At 42.3% G+C, this 20,518-nt stretch overlaps 2 protein-coding genes across 4 annotated transcripts in view; one reads left to right on the top strand and one right to left on the bottom strand.

Annotated features, from left to right (window-relative positions):
- Positions 1-16,588, top strand: PRKAR1A (protein kinase cAMP-dependent type I regulatory subunit alpha). Of its 2 annotated transcripts, none has more exons than XM_082678389.1 (11): positions 1-264; positions 3,423-3,602; positions 8,903-9,073; positions 9,875-9,966; positions 10,177-10,238; positions 11,061-11,107; positions 11,785-11,943; positions 13,348-13,408; positions 14,502-14,623; positions 15,546-15,627; positions 16,205-16,588. In XM_082678389.1, the coding sequence occupies exons 2-11, from the start codon at positions 3,429-3,431 to the stop codon at positions 16,375-16,377; spliced, it is 1,143 nt and encodes a 380-aa protein (XP_082534515.1). In that variant the 5' UTR covers positions 1-264; positions 3,423-3,428; the 3' UTR covers positions 16,378-16,588. The 2 variants fall into 2 exon arrangements, with proteins under 2 accessions (XP_082534515.1, XP_082534514.1); XM_082678388.1 differs by lacking the exon at positions 1-264 and adding an exon at positions 536-671.
- A 149-nt stretch (positions 16,589-16,737) lies between these two features.
- The window catches only part of FAM20A (FAM20A golgi associated secretory pathway pseudokinase), a gene marked incomplete at its 5' end in the record, with an annotated part of 51,890 nt that continues 48,109 nt past the window's right edge, over positions 16,738-20,518 (bottom strand). Inside the window, one exon of one of the 2 annotated variants that reach the window (XM_082678382.1) lies at positions 16,738-19,316. In XM_082678382.1, coding sequence (XP_082534508.1) covers positions 19,169-19,316 — 148 coding nt within the window. In that variant the 3' untranslated portion in view covers positions 16,738-19,168. Of the gene's footprint in view, positions 19,715-20,518 lie in introns of both variants that reach the window. The other variant, XM_082678383.1, reaches the window with a different exon arrangement.

Below are 20,518 nucleotides of genomic sequence, written 5' to 3' on the forward strand. Positions count from 1 at the left end.
CTCCCCGGCCCCGCGTCCCCCTCCGGCCCGGGCTACGGGGCGGAGTCGCCCACCTGTCATCCGAGACGCCCCACGTGGGTCGGCCTGGGTTGGGGGCGGGGGTTGAAGGCAGGGAGAAAAGGCGGAGGCGGCAAGGGAGGTGGGAGTGAGGGTGGGGAGAAGAGAGGCGAGGAGGAGAGAGGGGAGCTGCCCAAAGCCGCGCGGAGAGCGAGAGAAGAGCAGCAGAGAGAAAAGAGAGGACCTGTGGCGTCCAGACTGGAACAGGTAAGGGGCGGCAGGTGAACAGAGGAGGGAAGCCTCGGGCTAGAGAGAGTGAGGAGAAGACCAGAGGCAAGCGCGAGGAGAGCTGCGGACGAGGGACAAGGCAGGACGGAAAGAAGGGTAGAAGGGGGATCATTCCAGGCGGAGGAGGGGCGAGGGTCCTTCAACGAGCGGCGGCGGAGGACCCGGGGCCGCTGCCCCTTTAAGGTTGCCAAGGCGACGGCTCTGGCCAGAGCGAGGCGCATTGACGTCAGCAGCCGGGCACTGATTGGCTGCGACGCGGCCGTTTCCGGTGGAGCCGCCGAGCAGCAGCTGTAGCCGAGTGGATTCGGGCTGGGAGGGGAGCGCTGAGGTAGCTCCGCCGGCCGCCGCCTCGACCGCAGTCCGAACCCGCCGCCGCCCGCCCGCAGGTGAGAGGCCTCGGCGGGGTCCCCCGCGCGCCCAGCTTTGCCGCCAGCCGCCCGTTTGGAGGCGCCGGGCCGATCCAAGATGGCGTCGCGGGGAGCGACCTGCGGGGGACGGCCGCACCCCCTGCGCCTCCCGGCCCGGCGCCTCCAGAGGGCCCCCCGCGGGCCTAGCTCCCTAGCCCGGGTCTGCGCCCCCCAGACCCCCGGGGTCCGCTCCGGCCGCCCCGCCCCTGCGACCTCCCCGCTCGCCCTCCCGCGTCTCCTGAAGGACGGTGGCGAGATGTCCCCGGAATCCGCCATCGACCCCCTGCCTTTCCGGCTGCTCCGGGGACCCGGCAGTCCTCGTTTTCCTCTCTCCGGCCTCTTCCGCGGGCGCTTCCCCTTCCTTCCCGGGATTGTCGCCCCGCCCCCGCGGTGGTCGTCGCCCGGCCGCTCCGTGGCTTTCTGTTCCCTCTCCCCTGCCCCCCTTTCCCGGTCCCCGCCCCCCCAGGTCTCCCCTTGGCCTTCCGACCCGAGCGGGATGCAGGATGGGCCTCCCTTCGTCTCGTGGCCGTGACTGTGGCCTAAGTGGAGTGAAGGGCACTTCCGTGTCCTTGCCCCCGAAACGTGCGCGGTACCTGTGACCCGCCCCCCCTCCCCCGGCAGCTCAGTGTAGGTGCGACGCCGAACGGCGTCACCGCCGGAGGGATGCCCGAGAGATGGGTCTTCTCGGTGCTCCGAGGATGACCCCGAGGAAGGGCTCCTGGCTGGTCTGAGGGTCTGCGGCCTGAATCAGCGAGTTTCTCAAGGTGTCTGGCATAGCGCCTCGCGTGTGATCCCTTTGAAACGGAATTGTGTCACAACCGACTTTATGAAAGAAAGAATCTCAGTGTTTTCTGAGGAGGAGAGGCAATGCAGTGTACGTTTTGCAGCAGTTAAATAATTGGGGGCGGGGGGGAGCTAAATTGTTAGGCTCTTACAACCAAGTACGAGGACGGACTTAATCTAGGTGTATTCGATTAAAAAAATAAGACCGAAATACGGATATTCCGGGGTTCACACGGTGACCTGACTGCGCCAGTCCTGGGGCATTTATGTTAATATGCTACCTTATTTCCAGTGTCCTCCTTTTGGTGTTTTAAATACATTGTTGCAAACAACAAACCAGTCTCACGCTTAGCCCCAGTTCTCTCATTTCTACCGCAGACCAGATCTTCGAATGATTTCTCTGATCCGTTGAATACATGTATTGATATTCCTGAGATGGATCTGAATGTTTTGAAGCATAAAAAGATCTGATTGATCATTGTTCTCGGTGGCTTTCAGTACAGTATTTTTTCAAATGCAGAAAATCCTACTGAAGTGGATTCTCAGTTCATGTGGCTGTCTGAACTGGAAAAGGGGCTGGTGTAAATCTGTCCGAAAGTACCGTGTTTTTTGTGTGTTTGTTTTGTTTTGTTTTTTGTGTTTGTATTAGAGTGTTTATTTCTGAAGTAGCAGCATGAGTCTTTTTCTGTGGCCTCTTAGTTTACGTGCTTGTCAGGGAGCTACGACTTTCTCATGGTCTGTTAATTAGTTTACTCGTTATTGACCCTTACCATGAAAGTTGTCAAAACAAGATGCCTAACAGCACGGTAGCTCTTTACTCTGCTGATTCTTTCTTCTTTGACATTTATAATGTCATCTCAGTGGTTTTGTGTGCATTATATTTGGAAAAGACCAACTAGTATTGAATTCAGTTGCAAAGTGGAGGAGACCTCACTTTTATCTTCTAATCTTAATTACTTAATAATTAGGAGTTGAAAGGAAAACAGTTTATGGCTCTTTTGTTAAATTAGTAAGCTTTTAATTCCAGGGTAAGGTTAGCTGCCCATTGTTATATTTATTTTACTTCACATCGAGGTAGTTTGAACCTTCTAAAATTCACTAAATGCAGTTTTATCTATTGAGTCTTCATGTGAGTTTAAAACTTAATGTTTTAACATTTTCCTGTCCAGATGAATAAAATGTTTTTTTTCCTGTCCAAATCTTTTATCGTTTACTTAGTAAGGTGTTTCTTTGTTTATGTGGGGTTTTTTTTCTGTTAAGAATTTGCTCTCTTACTAGTGGGTAAGTGTGTTATCATCTAGAGCTGGAATCTGGTAAAAAGAGTCTAGGATTAAAAGTTGCTTTTATAACTCATCTGGGGTTTCTTTTGTGTTTTAAAAAATGTTGATTGTGCTAGTAGTTGGCTAACCAGAGCCTTTGCTCCAGTGGTTTGCTGGGTGAGATTAGGACACTCCCCTGGGATCTGGGTTACGAATAGGGAATGTCAGATGTTCTTTCTTGTGCTTTCTTGCTTTCACTTAGAGCTGACTTGTGTGCCCTTATAATTCTCTGTCCCGTTTGCCATGTACACACTTTGCACGGCATCATGATTTCTTTTGTAGGAGGAGAACTGAATGAAATTCCCTTAAGGGCCTGACTCCTCTGCACCCCGCCTCTGCCGGGGATAAGTGGCTCATACTTCCAGCGGAGAGCTGAGGTTCTTCTCACTGTGGCTGCCTGCAGAGCCTAGATCCTGTGCAGCAGGACCTCAGTGAAACACTACTTTGAGAGAATGCTATTTCTGTACATACTTGACTCCCTAGCCCTCACCTCCCTGTTTAAAAAAAAATCTACTTAGAAAGAAATCCTTGTGAATCAGTTGCCTAGTGAATTTGTTAGGTCGAAGGCCAAATTGACATTTGCTCTTTGTAAACAGTTTTCACAGGCATCTGTGTGTTTTCCCCATAGTGAGCCATGGCGTCTGGCAGCACCGCCAGCGAGGAGGAGCGCAGCCTCCGGGAATGCGAGCTCTACGTGCAGAAGCACAACATCCAGGCCCTGCTCAAGGACTCCATCGTGCAGTTGTGCACCGCGCGGCCCGAGAGGCCCATGGCATTCCTCAGGGAATACTTTGAGAGGTTGGAGAAGGTAAAAATAAATGGGGCAGAGCATGAGATGACCCTGACGGTTGTTAAAGGGGATGCTGTAGAGTGTCGCTGATTTGTACCTTTTGGAAGAAAAGGAATTCTGACCAAATCATAATCTATAATCATCATCATCATCTAAAATAGAACTTCAGAAAAGAAATGTAGTTAACGCACTTGAAGTAATTTTTAACTTTGTAATCAGTAGAATTTATCAAAACCAATCTGTATGCTAAGTTTACTTGGCTAACAGGTTTTCGTCTTCCAAACATATAGTTCCTTGTAACTATTTTAATTAGTACATAAAACTGACTAAATGAAATAACTGACTAGGTACAGTTGATCAGAAGTAGTACAGCACTGTACAGCAGAACCTAACACAACATTGTAAATCAGCTATACTCCAGTAAAAATTTTTTAAAGTACAGCAGTGGTACTGCTGTACCACTGAAGTGAGAAATTCTACAGTACTTGAAAGCATTTAATGCTTTTTTCTTCAGCAAAGCAAGTGAACTTATAGGTTTTATCCCACCTTTTGAAATCACTGTAATGAAACAGTTGAGTCTAGCTTGTGACTGATATTTCAGAAACTCTGAATTAGTGAAGTGTGTTTTACTGTAGAATATGTCTCAGGTGAATCGACTCTAGAACAGAGAGATCAAGATGGATGGTTATCAAAATTTTACTTTACAGCTCTGGTCAGGACTTGTTTCCTCTTGAAAAAAAAATTAATGTAGTTTTTAGTCGTTGTTGTTCATCCTCATTCTGTGTATGTCAGTGGGACCTAAGCATGTGGTGTGTGCTTTTCTAAGCAAAATGATCATTTTTCATCAAGGTCGATGCTTCAGTTCACTTCCCTCAAAAAATGATGAATGAGAAAGTTTGGATTGTTAAATGTTTTGAGTAGTTTGTTTGATTTGCTTCTGAAATTCAGCGAGATAAATTTACAGGTTTTCTTAAGCATATTGAAGTTTTGATGTGGTTCATAATTGTGAACCAGTTGGGGGGCATTTTCTTAGATATATGATTGTTAATTATCTAATTGTATTGCAGAAATATTTGTAATCTATCCCACTGGTTTGGACAGTTTCTTAACCAGCATAATTTACTAGTAAAAGAGTCTGTTTTACTAGTGTTTAAAAAATGTTTGGGTGGCTCAGTGATCAGGAATTTTCTACTGTTTTCTTGAAAAGCTGTTTGTTGAAATTGGTGTCTAGTACCGTGATTAGACTAATCAAAAACAACAACAGGGGCTTCCCTGGTGGCGCAGTGGTTGAGAGCCCGCCTGCCGATGCAGGGGGCAGGGGACGCGGGTTCGTGCCCCGCTCCGGGAAGATCCCACATGCTGCGGAGCGGCTGGGCCCGTGAGCCATGGCCGCTGAGCCTGCGCGTCCGGAGCCTGTGCTCCGCAGCGGGAGAGGCCACAGCAGTGAGAGGCCCGTGTACCGCAAAAACAACAACAACAAAAAACTAACCAGTCCCGATGAATGTAGCCTTGCTGTCTTGGAATTGTGGTAGAAAGTCTGGTTTTCTCTTATTTAAGCAGTTTCCTGATAGTGAAATACTGTAGCGCCAGGCTGCTGTGGGCCTTCCCTGTTTTGAAGTGAAGTGTGTTTCTGGAGACCTGATTCTGAAATTGGTCACTGTAAGGTGATCCCTCTTCTTCTCTTTGGACATCAATAGAAGCCATCTGATGAGGGGATGAGGTTGGTGAGACGTGAAGGGTGTGTCTTTTTATAGGGAGTGTTGCATGTGTGGTGCTCATTTCAGAGCCTGTACTCTCATAGCCCTGTTTAAGCACTGAGCAAGGGGAAAACAAGAAATGATGATTAAAGTAGTTTCTTTGCACGTGGGATTTTTTAATTTAATGATTGTTGGCTTCTTTGCCTTTTAATAAAAGTCACAGCTTAACGCTTTTTCTTATAATTCAAGGATCTTTGTTCACTTGTATACATTCCTTTAGCCAGGGTTGAATGTAAATATCTGGACTTTCAAGTAACTAGGTTTTCAACTTTTCAAGAGGTCATTGTTCTGTGCATTAGGTGTTAGGTTATATGTGTGAAAATATGGTCACGCTCTTGTCATCTCTTTCCCTGTGTTAACCAGGGGTCATGTTTCTGGTACCCTCAACTGCTCGATAAGAGATGCACCAAAAAGCTCCATTGAAAGCTTCTGCGTTTTATTTCAGACTGTTACCTGTAATTTGAATCCTCTTTTCTGCACACATTTATTAGAACCTCCCTGTCCGATAGATCAGAGGAATTTTAATAGCTCCGACCATGGAGTGTCTTCTGTGTGCCAGGTACCGTGTGAGCACGTTACATACATACATACATGCTCATTATTTCAGATGTGTGAGGTTGCTGATTATCACCATTTTACAGAGGTAGCAGGTAAAACTAAGAGAAATCAGGTAACTTCCTGTGGTCACACAGGGTAGTAGCTTTATGTTGTACCATACGACCCCCAAATTTCATTTGTTTACTACAGAAGTCCTCATTTCTTGGTCATGTGCAGCTCTTGTGGGCTCAGCCCATCTTCTCTTCTTGGCTCCATGTGTCTTGTTCTGGGGTTGAGTGGAAGGAGCTGCTCCCAAGGCTGAGAGGGATCGGATGCTGCAGGGGCCAGAGTCAGATCTTACAAGAGGACATGCTGTGGCAAAACAAGCCACTTACCCAGCCCCAGGTCCGTGGGACGGGGACGTTTACTTCACCTACAGGGAAGCATGGAATGGCAGGGGCAGGGAGGGGACAAATAGTGATTGTTGAAAGCATATTAAGTAAGCGGTGGGCACAGCACCGGAGCTTAATACTCTAGGATGTGTTGACAGTAAGTGGACCGGGAGGGGTTCTTTTGTCTGTTTTTGTTTTAATAAGTGAGAGAACTGAGGAGGGAGGAGACTGACCGAAGGATGAACAGCAAGAAAACAACAGCAAGAAAAAGGACGTAAAACTGTGTAATAGAAATCGATGATCTCAGTGATGGCTCTGAGTCACCAGGATTAGGTTCTAGCTGATTGCTATTGAAGATGAAAACCCATGGAACAGTGTTAAAATCAAAATGCTTTTGGTACTTCAAAATTGTCTTAAAAATTCAGTTAGATAGAAGACAGTTCCAAATGAGATATTACTTGTGAAACTTTCCGTGAAATTTTTGTGAAATATCAGTGACAGATTTTGGGGTAGAATTTGTGTTTTCATTTATACTCTTGAACTTTAGACTTTGGGGGAGACTTGAGTTTTAAAGTTCTCTGTTAATATGGAATGGGAAAACCTCACCTGTTTACTGGAATTACCGGAATGAAAATGAAGTGGGTTTTCTTTAAAAATGTATTTTTTTAAAAAATGGTTGTATATTTGCACATGGTTCAAAATTCTGCAGGTACAAAAGGATATGACAATAAAAAGTCTTTTCCCCACTTCGTTGTCTTCCTAGAGTGCAGGAAGACACTGTGTTCCAGGGATAATATATGGGCACTTACAAATTCATATCCAGCATGTGCATGGTATTCCATTGTATGGATGTACTAGTTTATTTAATCTCCATGTTGACGACCATTTTGGTGGTTTCCAGTGTTTTACTATTAAAAGCAGTGATATAATAAATAACCTTGTATATCTTGTCATTTCACACACACGCATATTTTAGAATAGATTCCTGGCAGTAGACTTACTGGATTATTTGGTCAACAGGTAAGTGCATTTGTAACTAAATATGCAAATATATTAAAGTTGTGTTTGTTATAGGCTTTTCTTACTGTGTTTTTAATTGAAAATTAGAAAATCTAGAGAAATGAGAAAAATAAAGCCAATTCCTCCCTCCAAAAAATAAAAAAATAAAAATCAAACATGAGTCTATAATAGAGATAAACACTATTAATGCCTTGATTGTTATCGTTCTAGACTTTTCTTGCTGCATTTATATGTTCTTTTATTTGTCTTGATGCCAAATGCAGAGCTGAGTACCATGCAGGAGAAAAAGTAGGCAGGTCCTTAGTTTCTTTTTTATCAAAAAATTTTCAGAAATAGTAAATGCTGAGTTCATTTAGAATTTGAAAGACGGCTTAGAAAAATAATGGAGGGTGAGTCAGATGAATGAGAATGTAAATAGCTCACCATTCTTGGCTTTTTTCATTCTGATTTTACGTCAGGGCATAACTCATTCTTTACTGAAGACCTGCGAGGAATTTCTTTTTAAGGCCCTAGATCTGAAAAATAAGAACGTTAAGTAGTTGATATCAGTTTTAAACGGATTGGTTTAATAAGTTTTTAAAAGCGGGTAAACTTTTTTTTGTTTTAACTTCAAGTGTCAACCCTGACCATAAAGAATGCTTCCAGCTCTGTTAGGAGAAGTATTGTTACATCCGATCTTAGTTAAATTCTAGGTTGCCATCACATTTCATTATTTGTTTATACCTGAGACTCCAGCTACAATATGAGCTCCACAGGCTCAGGACTCTCTCCTATTGGTGTTTTTTTTTTTTTTTTAAATAAATTTATTTATTTATGGCAGCGTTGGGTCTTCGTTGCTGTGCGTGGGCTTCTCATTGCAGTGGCTTCTGTTGTCGCGGAGCACGGGCTCTAGGCACGCGGGCTTCAGTGGCTGTGGCTCGAAGGCTCTAGGGCACAGGCTCAGTAGTTGTGGCGCGCGGGCTTAGTTGCTCCGCGGTATGTGGGATCTTCCCGGACCAGGGCTTGAACCTGTGTTTCCTGCATTGGCAGGCGGATTCTTAACCACTGCACCACCAGGGAAGCCCTCCGACTGGTTTTTATGTTCCCCTTGCCTAGTGTAGACTTGGCGTGGCAGATCCAGAGAATACATATTGAATGAATGGAGTAGCACAGTGATCTAGGCATTCTTCTGTCACTTTGCTGTGCCTGAGTGATTATTCCTAGACGGCATTCTTGGGCGGGGCAGGGATCTCACACTAATTTCCCAGCCTTTTGTTTTTACAGTTCATTACTGTTGAGTGCATTACAAATCATTGTCGGTATATTATCATAATGAGTATATAATTTTTTATTTGCCTGTTACGTGCCCTGTACCAGTGGCTTTTGTTCATTAATAAATACAGCATCTGTTACCCTCTGAGAAACAGTGAAGTCTTTCCAGAGTATTTCTTTTCAAGCTTGACTCTCCATTTTTTCCCCCATTTGTAATTGACCTTTGCCCCTTAACTTTCAGCTTGGTAATAGAGGGAGAGATTTGAAGTGACTGAGAAGGACCGTCATTGGAGTATGAGAATACCAGCTGAAGAATGCCATGCTGAAGGGTCTCATTTTATAAACTTATAATCTTTTTCAGGAGGAGGCAAAACAGATCCAGACTCTGCAGAAAGCGAGCGCTCGTGCAGACTCGAGGGAGGATGAAATCTCTCCTCCTCCACCCAACCCAGCGGTAAAGGGCCGGAGGCGACGAGGCGCCATCAGTGCCGAGGTCTACACGGAGGAAGATGCTGCATCCTACGTGAGGAAGGTAGTGTTCATATCTGAGCACTGGGACCCACGTGGTAGCCATCCAGTCTTCTCTGATGAATGCGTGCACTGTTTTGAGTAGTAAAACACAAACAGGATGGATCGTACTCCATCCTGTACAGTTCCTGGGTACTTGGGGAACAGGTTTCTGTAACAGCATACCATCAGAGGAAATAACTAACAGTAATTATGAAACAGTGCATAAGTGAGTTTTGGGGGTTTTCTTTTGCATGTTGTTGTTTTGCAGTAGAAGAGCAGGCAGTACTCCTTTTTCTCTTGAATCATGGTGTCAGTTTCTTGACATCCTGTAATTCATGTTGTGGCTTTCAGCCTTTTACCCTATGAGCGTCATTTGTCTCAGTTGGCTCTTAGAGCCAGTCTGCCATTTCGAGTTAAGCTGTTAGCCTGAAGGGGGAAGGGAATTGAGCTTGCAAGAGGTTGTGAGACTAACAGTACCTGATCACAGTTTAGAAAATGACCAGTTGTCAGAAAATGCTTAGTTTTGCCTCACTAATCACCTTGGGCAAGGTGATTTTGGTTTGTTCCTTTAGTTGTTGACTAGGAACCAAATACTAGCCTTTAAACACAGGCCTAGATGTAGGCAAAGGGGATTATTGAGTCAATATTTGTTGAGAACTTTGTGGATCAAAGACAGCGTGAGTGTTATGTTGAAAATATTTAACTCAAAGCAGCCTTGTTTAAATACCGTAATGTAGCTTGACATTTCATTGTAATTTAGGTTGCAAGCATGAAGTGGTCTTGGTTTATGGAATCGTCATTTTGACTTTCTGTTCTTTCTTAGGTTATACCAAAAGATTATAAGACAATGGCTGCTTTAGCCAAAGCCATTGAAAAGAATGTACTGTTTTCACATCTTGATGATAATGAGAGAAGGTAGGTGCAGGTACTTTGTTATACTATTTTTCCAGTGCAGTTGGTGTCCCAAACTAGTCTCATCACTGTTGCAAGTTTTAAGGCTCTTAGTAATTGTTCACCTGATAACAATCCAGGCTGAAAATCTGGGAGCTTTAATTCTAAGGTTAATGTTTGAAATCCACAGAAGCAGCACATGAAATGTAACGCGAGGCCTTCTCTCCCTTGCAGTGATATTTTTGATGCCATGTTTCCGGTGTCCTTTATTGCTGGAGAGACTGTTATTCAGCAGGGTAAGGGTGGCTGCTTTATGGCATGCACTGTTATTATTGAAGTTGTTTTCCTCTTTAAGCCCACGATTTTCCTTCTGTTATACTACTGGGTTTTCTTATTTCTTTTAATTAAAATCTTCTGAGCTAAAAGGCACACTTTGCCTAAGGGACTAATATTTCCCTAACATCTGATATAGTTTTGTTTATGGTAACTGTTAAAGGGAATTCATGCATTTTTACTTTGTATGGAATTCCAGAGCCACACATATTTCACATATCCTTTATATTGCTTATTAACCACTTACAAAGTAAAATAAAGTAGAAAATAAGCACAACACTTCTATTCTTCATCATCTAGCCCGTCTCTTTGTAAGGTTCTGTGCCTTCTACTGGTTCTTACCTTTTTTGACCACATATAGTAACATGGATCTCATCTTTTGGTGTCCTCTCTTTTTTCCTTTCTTATTTACTCTCGATATTTTCATGGGTCTTCATAATCCATATATTTTCTTGTTTAGTGACAATCTGATATTTGTTGCTTACTATTTGAGTTGTTTCTTGTTTTGTTGTTATAGATGATGTAGCGTTTAATGTCTTTGTACACACAAGTGGCTTTTTTTTTTTCCAGAGGCATTCTTTGCCACGAGATGACTAAAAACTCAGTTTTACGACTTCTAAAATAAATTGCTGGACTTTTTTCTTGAAAGTTTCTGTTCATTTGTAATATACTCTTCTCTCACAGCACCTCTCTGACATAAGTTCATTATTTTACATTAATTTGGTTTGATTTGTGCTTCTTTAATTAATATGCTTCTAACTTTTTTTTACTCTCCTCGCTTTCAGGTGATGAAGGGGATAACTTCTATGTGATTGATCAAGGAGAGATGGATGTAAGATTTAATAATTGCAAAAATATGTTGATAATCTTAAAAGTCAACTTGTTGATATTTATTGCTTGTAAGAGTTTCTGAAGGGCTATTACATCCTTGTATGTTCGATTCCTTTTGCCAAATATTTTACTGACACAGATACTTTCTAAAGGTAATTTCTTCAGCTAGACCTACAGTTCAGAACTTTTGCTAGATTAGTGGTTAAGGCGTGTGTGTGTGCTGTGGAATAAGACAGGTGTCAGGGAGAGTCTAGACCGGTCGTGAGCTGGGAGACTGGGTGTACAGCTTTCTTGGTTCTGGAAGTCTTGTTGCTCCCATAAGATTATTAGAAAACTCGGTACCTCCTGCAGGTAAAATGCTTGCCTAGCACCGTGCCTGGCACAGTGCTCTGTAAATACATGTGGTTAATATTAATGCTTAGTTCACTTTTTTTGCCCTGGTCATCCTTACAGAGGACTTTTTCTTATCAGATAATTAAACTAGGTAAATTACAGACACTCTGAACTTACTTAACTCATTGTCAGAAGTCAGCTGTTTTGCTCCGTTGTGTACCGAAACTGTAACACATTTTACTTTTTAAAACAAAGTTCAGGATTCTGACCTCTTAAAAAGGTTTGCAGGTTTTTAATACTTACGTATTTGTCTATGTAGAAAACAACAATGCTTTTGTATTTTAGGTCTATGTCAACAATGAGTGGGCAACCAGTGTTGGGGAAGGAGGGAGCTTTGGGGAGCTTGCTCTGATTTATGGAACACCTAGAGCAGCCACTGTCAAGGCAAAGACAAATGTGAAGCTGTGGGGTATCGACCGAGACAGCTATAGAAGAATCCTCATGGTAAGATGCGTACGTTTGGAGTGTGGCTCACAATCCAGGCTGTGTGACTAATGGTTAAATAGTACCACCACATTGAAATGAGAGTATTTTTTACTTTTAATGATTGAATGCTTGTATTAAGCCCAACTTAGCATTATTCATTATACCGTTTGAGACAGTGATCTTTTAGAACAAAACTTTGGCCAGAAATAACATGGGAAACAAATGTGGTGTATACGCAGTGGTCAGCTTATGTTTGGGAATCTCTCCATTTGTCAGTCAGTGCATCTTCCCTTAGCTGATCTTTACACATTACAGTTGGCCTGAGAGGTGCCGCTTCCGAGTGCATGACGTTATTGAAGGCCACTCAGAAGCCATCAGCTTCTCTAAATGGAAAGGAGGTTAGCAGTGGTGCAGGTTTCATGTCCCCTCTCACTGTAAAGGAATAAACGAAGTAATAAAACCATTGGAATGTTCTGCTGATGTAATTAGACTCTATGAGAACTTTCTGACAAATTTATGGAGTAGCTTGGGTGTTTAAGTCCCAGTAAATGGCATTAGTCATCTTAAATGGCTTTCTTAAATTTGTGTATTACATGTCTGGCTGTTTGACAGTACGCGGTTGGATGTACTTAGAAAATTTTCTGTACTGGGGGATGGAGATATGTATATCTATTGTGTATATACTTGTATATGTATATGTAATAGATACATATTATATAATAAATATTTACATACTTGGAAAATTTTCTGTACTGGGGATGGAGATAATGTATATCTATTATATATATACTTATGTAATAGATACATATTATATAATAAATATTAAATAATATAAATACATATTATACATATATATTTATAAGTATATAAATTGCCAAGGCAGTTTACTGTGTAAGGGATGTTTATTATAGAGGAACAGTGTGTTTCCCCTTTCTGTCCCCCAGATGTATTTAGCAAACCTTGCAGATAAGACATTTTGGTTTAGTTTGGGGTTACGGCACTTTTTTTGGTCAGGGTGGGATGTTGTTTCTATGGTAGCAGTTGTATTTCCTTCCTTCTGTGGAGGATCAGGGTTGTGGAAAAGGACCCTGGGCTGGAAATATATTCAACTGTAGTCACATATATGACTTGGGTTTTTGTTTCTTTGTTTTGTTTTGTTTTGAGAACTGATTGTTTGCTTTTTTGACACTTCGCTAATTTGTGAATTCTTTGGGCATATACCTGGTGTTTCTTTTAGGAGCAAGTTACTAAGAGCTTTTGATTGAACTGAATAGAGGGCTTACCATCTTCAACAGGAAGAAACCAGTCATGTATCAAGCAGCAGTAGCAAGCTTTGACTTCTCTGTTGTTGTTCATTTACTTGAAACAGTGTTTCTTACTCCACAGCGTGATGTGAATTACACTTTCTTTTTTCATTTATAGGGAAGCACACTGAGAAAGCGCAAGATGTATGAGGAGTTTCTTAGTAAAGTGTCTATTTTAGGTAAGTTTTGGAAGATTGCACGGAGAATTGTTGTATTGAAGTGTTAGTCATGCTTAAGGAAACTGATTGTATTTCATAAAGATTACTCCAGTTATCAACTCTTTTTCTTTTTTTAATGGTTAACAAAAACCATATGGAATGCAGAGTTGAAGTGTGACTAAATTAGAAGTAATTTTAAAGTGCGTTTAATTTGCTAGTATATGACAGACCTCTAAATTAGAAATAAGTGTTACTTATTCCTCCTGGAGAGACAGAAAGACTGGAAGTGTTCTCCTGAGTGTGGACTTTCACAGTTGTTCCCCCTGGGACTTGTTTCTCTGTTGCTCCGTCAGTGAGTTTATTGGTTCAGGAAAGTGAGTATTTCCAAGAATGCATTTCCTCTGTAGAAAGAATAGGTGTCATTAGCTTGCTTTCTCTGAAAAAATGCTAGAAGTGTGGGGAAATTTAGAGTAAAGTAGGGTAATTGGAGGCATTTCTACATATTTTGTTATGTGGACTTAGAGACATTATTACAAGCTGTTCTTCATTGGGAGGGGAAATGGCGATTTATAAGGTAATATAGTCTTGAGTCATTGCTTTGTTACAGTGAATTGACTTTTTTGCCCTTATTTGTCCTTTCTCTGAAATGGTTACATTTGTTTAGTGTCTTGGGTGTTAGTTTGGCCTTTGGGAACAAAAGTTATTTTCTAGTTACTCTTGTTGGTTTTGTAAATAAATTCTACTGAGGATTTAAATTGATACATTATTTCTCTGAATCTCTGGAACTATTACTTTTGGGTCCTGTAATTGTAGGTTCGATTTGCATTGATGGCATTCTTTAGGAATACTTAACCGTTACATTTTTCTTATCCCTGTACCATCGGACGCAGTTGGTATAGGTTAACCTGGCCACTTGGCTACTGAAAGAAAGCTCTAGGGTCATCTGTAAGTAACAGGAGGATCTTGGTGAGACGAGAGGTAGTTGAAGACAGGTGCCATGTTGGATTAGAGCCACTACTAGAGTATTTTGGTTGACTTCTTTATACCTTTTGTTTTGAGATTTTTTAGCAATACCAAATAATGCAGAGAAATTCTTTTGATTCCTGCCTTTTAGAATCTCTGGACAAGTGGGAGCGTCTCACGGTAGCTGATGCGTTGGAACCAGTGCAGTTTGAAGACGGGCAGAAGATTGTGGTGCAGGGGGAGCCGGGAGATGAGTTCTTCATTATTTTAGAGGTAAAGACGGGGCAGCACTGGGCGGGGAATAGGGGGACACCAGTTCTCATTTACAGCTACCGTTCTTAAGATAAACAGTTTTATTTAAAAATTATCGTTCCCTTTGAAATGTCGTCGTTTGGTTTTCGGCCAGGCCACCACATTTTAAATGAGGGCTTTGCATGAAGTAATAGCCGAATTCTGACCTACTCGAATTAATTCTCCTCACAGAAGCCAAACAGAACTCAGCCATTTAGCACACAGGCTGTGATGTACTGCACCGTTCTTGTTAAAATCATGCATTTGGGCTAATTTGGCAAACAGGATCAAAGGCAGGTATTTAAATTCTAAATGTTACCATGTTTTATATCGTCACAATCCATGGAAATGTCTAGCAGATACTCTTGCCAGCCAAGGAGATCCACAGAGCAGATTCGCTGAATGTGGCTCAGTAGATGCTAATCGCTGTTGTTTAAGCCAGGGGTCGAGGAAGTCTTTCTGTAAAGGGCCAGACAGTAAGTAATTTAGGCATTTATGAGCCATAGTGTTTCTGTTGCAGACTCAACTCTTGTCATAGTGGGAAAGCAGCCATGGACAGTATCTAAATGAGTTGGTGTATTGTTCCAATAAAATTTTATTTATAAAAGCAGTGAGCTTGGATTTGGCCCTCCTTCTGCAGTTTGCTATCCTGAGTCTGAACCCTCGAAGTACCTCAGCGTGATGAGAAGTACCTCCTAGCAGGAACTGTGGGGGTAAATAAGCGTCAAGCCTGTAGTGACTCTTCAGTTACCTTTTATCACATGAACACAGAGGATTTGAAATAACTGCTGAGTCCTTTTTTTTTTTTTTTTTGCAGAGTAGCTAAAATTGCATAGGATATTTAAAATGCCACCCAGGATTTGAAAGTATTAATGTGTTTTGCTTTTTGGTGATTTTGTTATAGGGTTCAGCGGCTGTGCTACAGCGTCGTTCAGAAAATGAAGAATTTGTTGAAGTGGGAAGATTGGGGCCTTCTGATTATTTTGGTATGTGGATTTCCTCACAATAAACACAGTTTCTGTAAGTCACTTCTCAGTGAGCTATCACAGTCTTTCATAATCTTGCCTTTTCTTCTCCTGAATTTTATTTATTTATTTTATTTATTTATTTATTTTTGCGGTATGCGGGCGGGCCTCTCACTGTTGTGGCCTCTCCCGCTGCGGAGCACAGGCTCCGGACGCGCAGGCTCAGCGGCCATGGCTCACGGGCCCAGCCGCTCCGCGGCATGTGGGATCTTCCCGGACCGGGGCACGAACCCGTGTCCCCTGCATCGGCAGGCGGACTGTCAACCACTGCGCCACTGGGGAAGCCCTGAATTTTATTTTTTATTTTAGTTTTCGGCTCTCAGAGAAGTAGTGTGAGATTTTGACCTTGACTCAGTTAATAATTAAGTTATTGATTGTCTCATATCTGTCAGTTGGTTTTTTCCTGAGGTGCAGATGTAGTGTGGCCTGTACTGAGTTACTAGGAGGAAAAATACGGGTTTTCTTTTCCCCGGAGGGCGCCCCTCAGAAGACGTTTCTGAGGGAGCTAGCCTACTCTCAGCCCTTTCCCCTCCTGCAGGCGAAATCGCGCTGCTGATGAATCGTCCTCGCGCTGCCACCGTGGCTGCCCGTGGCCCGCTGAAGTGCGTCAAGCTGGACCGCCCGAGGTTTGAACGTGTTCTTGGCCCGTGCTCGGACATCCTCAAACGGAACATCCAGCAGTACAACAGTTTTGTGTCCCTGTCCGTCTGAAACCTGCTTCCCGTGCCTCCCTTCCGCCTCTCCCTGTCCAGGCTTCCCCATGCAGACTGCTCTCTGGCCCCTCTTTGCAGCGCCACGTGGCCAGTGGCATCGCAGCTTCTTGTCGGTTTCTGTTAAAAGTTGCTCTTATTGCACCATTTTTATTTTGGAGCATTAACTGAGTGCTCATACACAGTTAAATAAATAGAAAGAGTTCTGTGGAGACTTGGCTGTTCCTGCTTCTCTGTGCAGTGTTAGTGTTCACCCTGGGCCGCGCGTGCCATGCTTTCTGGTGAGGGCAGACCCTGCGCCATATGAGTTACCATAGAGTCATGATGTAACCGTGCAAGATTGCCTTTCAAGTGACAGAAGTTTCCTGTTACCATAAGCAGATTCTAGACTGTGGCCATATATGCTATATTTCTTTATAGAATAAACGATCTCTCATTAAGCTCTGAGGATTAGGAAAAACAGATATAGAAAAATCTTAGTATAGTAGAAAGACATCCGCCTGTATTTAAACTAGTTTAAGGGTGAAAAAATGCCCATTTTTGCTAATTATCAGGTGGAAATGATCTGTTCAGTTCTTTTTTTTTCTTTTTAACAAGAATTTTTATTTGTCAAGCGACTTTGCCTGGTTTTGTTTATATCTTGTTCTTAATGTTTCCTCTCCAGTTCTAAAATATGTTGAGGAGTGGCTGTCTATACCTACCTGCCTTTTAAGGTTCACACCAAATCATAAGCTGCAAACATTGGGTAATGATTTAACTGCATCTGCCTCAGCTCACAGACTCTGATCACACCTTCATTTATCCAGCTGGTGCCAAATGTTGATCATCACATGCTGAATTGAGAATAAGAATTTGAGGTCTGCACTCTAGGTTGCTAACTTAGACTTTTTAGTTAATGTATATCCTTCAGTTGAGTCCAGGATAATAATCTCTTACGCTCTTTAAGCACTGATTCCAGGAGATTGGATTTACTGGGAAAAGACAGACTAAATGTTGTAACCGAAAAATGGAGGTGGGATTGCTAAAGGGAGAAGTGACAGGTGGACAAAGTTCAGTGTCGGGAGCTCTGCCCCACTCAGTTCACTGGGGCAGGAGATTTGGGAAGAAGTGTTTTACTTTGCTTTAACCTTTCCTCCCCTGTTTACATCGACTAGAATTTATGGTGGGTTGCGGGGTGGGGTAGGACGTGTTTGTGTTTCAAATTGGTCTAAAAGGCCATCCTACTGAAAAGTTCTGCTTTCCTATCTACCACCTTATTTCTCTGGCAAACGTTTTTGTGTAAACAAGTGTTTTGAGTCTTAACTTTATTTCAGTATTTTCCAGCCTTATCAAGGTTATGTGTTGTTACATTATTCCATGTGCACCAATGATACCCAACTGTTTATTTTTATTATTGTTATTTTTTGAAACAAAATTTCACAGTTCCATAATGTAGGCACTTTTATTTGCATTGTGATTTATATAGTATATAGGGTTATATTGGGGGTGACTGCAAGCATTTTTTCCATCTGTGTGCATCTGGCTCTGATTTTTAATCCCCTCTCCTTCCCCTTTCCCAGGTAATTTAAATTGGTCATGGTACATTTTTTTCATAGATTTGAACAGCTTTTGGGTTGTTACTAAGTTTGGAGTATGAATCTGGGAAAGAGATTTTATTTACATTCTAGTGTGGGATAGAAAGCCACCTTATTTCAAATGTTTTATTTTTCAAAATAATCTTTACTAAATGAGGATTTTCTGGTCTGTATTTTGTGTTTAGCTTTTTATATTTAAAAGATTAAAAATAAAAATTATGTTCTTATTAGCTTAAAGCTTGATTTGATCTTTGTTTAAATGCCAAAACTGTACTTAACTAAATTATTTAGAACGCCGTAAGTTTGCAGAGTTTCATATATGTATATAGTCATGCTCCTGTGTATGTTCAGATTCATAACAGTGATTTCTAAATGGGTTCTGTTCTTAAATCATTCGGCTTTGCTGTTTACTCCCTTTTGTAATTTTTAATCTAAGAAAATTTAAGTCTGAATTTAAAAATGATCACATTTAAAGCCTTATCTTTGTGCAGTCTATGTGAGAAATCACGATTGGCATCATTTGTCTCAGTGGATATTCAGGGCTTTAGAAGTCATTATTTCTGGGCTTGGTAAGTGGATTTATGAGCTCCACTGCTCTAGAAAGCGTAGATGGCCAAAGGACCATTTTGTATTGTTTCCTGGTCACTAGTCTGATTATACTGTGTGTGCTAATATACCCTCTTCTTTTTGTTGTAGATTGTCTTAATGGTAGGTCAAGTAATAAAAAAGATTAAATAATTTAATTCTCTAACGAATCAGTTTTTCTTCCCTTTCTCCTTTGCTCCTCTTCTTCCTCTCCCCCCCACCCCCCGAAGCTGCTAATCCGGTGGGCATGAATGAAAATCGAAAGTGAATTAGGGGATCGGTGTTTTGAAACAATAATGTGTTTGTTTTCAGTGTTTTCCAATTCAGTTTGTCAAAGAATGAATCTAAAAACCTTTCTTTAAGAGTAATTGAGATGTAGCAGATCTGTACTGAGCAATGGAAGGAAAACAATAAATCAGAGGTCAAAGATTTCCTTTTTATTGAGGGTAGACTGGTTCTCTGGCTTTGGAACTTTCCCACACTTACTGGGGGATGTCATTTCTAGGTCAGCATACCCTTTGGTTTAAATTTAATATGTGCATTCATATATTTAGGTATGCTTCTGTATTTCGCACACATATAAAGTCATTTCTAACATGTCTCATTTCTGAGGTGGGGACGATTGAATTGAATTCATTCGCGTATTGGAATACTCCACGTGCGTCCAGTGGAGTCGGAGATGATGTCGCTGCCCAGGACTTTGCTTAAGCCGCGCCACTTTGTACACATGCACTTCGTCCAGATTCGGCAATCCCCTCCCTCAGCCTGCTGGAGCTGGAACCTTGGAGTCACAACAGAACATAATTGAAGAACATTTTCCTGGGTTGACTGTACTGGTTGCAGTTTAATTTTCCCTCGAAAACACTGGCTTATATGAAATCCCTTTTTGTATTTTAATGGCTTAAATATTGACAGTGTAAAATTGAAGTAGTATGATGTTAGTTTTCTTAATATTGCTTTCTCTCCAACCACAGATGAACAGCTGAACCCTTTTTGTATTTTTTTTTTTTTTTTTTTTTTTTTGCGGTACGCAGGCCTCTCACTGTTGTGGCCTCTCCCGTCCGGACCTTTTTGTATTTTTGTTAGGCCCTGGCAGTGTACTTCTAGATGGGCTAAAACTACTAAAACAACATGGAGAAGCAGTGTGTTGATCACCATCATAATAGCCATCAGGAAAGACTGTGGAGAGAACACAAACGGAGAATGGTAAATCTCTCCCTTCTTACCCTAAGGAGTTTCACACAGCAGTCAGTGTTACTGTGTGCGTATAAAGTTAAAATTTGTGGACTGACAGAAGTCCAGAGCTGTGACTGCATCCTGATGCTGCCTAAAAACCCAAACCACTAATGAGCAGAATTTTTTCGTTTTGCGAAAGCTCTCTGCCAGTGTAGCTTAAGTAGCTTTGTGGTTTTCTAAGTCACCACTAGATGGAGGGCTTTTTATCATCTTTGTTAGCCTCAAAGTCAGTTACAGTCGGTCCTCGTTGTTCACGGATGCTGTATTTGCGAACTTTGCAAATTTGCGTACTTGCTGAAATTCATCTGTAACCCCCAAATCAGTACTCCCGGCACTGTCACAGTCATTCCCAGACTTGAGTGGAGAGGGGCCCGCGTCTCCCGACACGCGAGTGCCTGGCACAGGTCAGACGGGGCACACTCTGCCTTCTAGTTTCAGCTGAAATCAGATGCCCTTGTTTTGGTCTATTTAGTGCCACTTTTTTGCATTTTTGTACTTCCTGTTGGTGATTTCTCTATTTAAAGTGGCCCCCAGAGGAGTGCTCGTGTCCTGGCTGGGGGTCCCGAGGGTGAGAAGGCTGTGGTGGGTCTCTAGAGGGGTACGTGTTAGCCAGCTTCTCTCAGGCGTGAGAGGCAGCGCCATTGGCCGAGCTCAGTGTTCGTGAAGCAACAGTGGATACTAACTGAGGTGTCTTCATCACACCGTAACGCAGGAATCAAGATCGTGTATTGGTAGGTTGACAGGAGT

This window comes from Grampus griseus (genome assembly GCF_964374135.1).
Source record: "Grampus griseus genome assembly, chromosome: 20".
Taxonomy (NCBI): domain Eukaryota; kingdom Metazoa; phylum Chordata; class Mammalia; order Artiodactyla; family Delphinidae; genus Grampus; species Grampus griseus.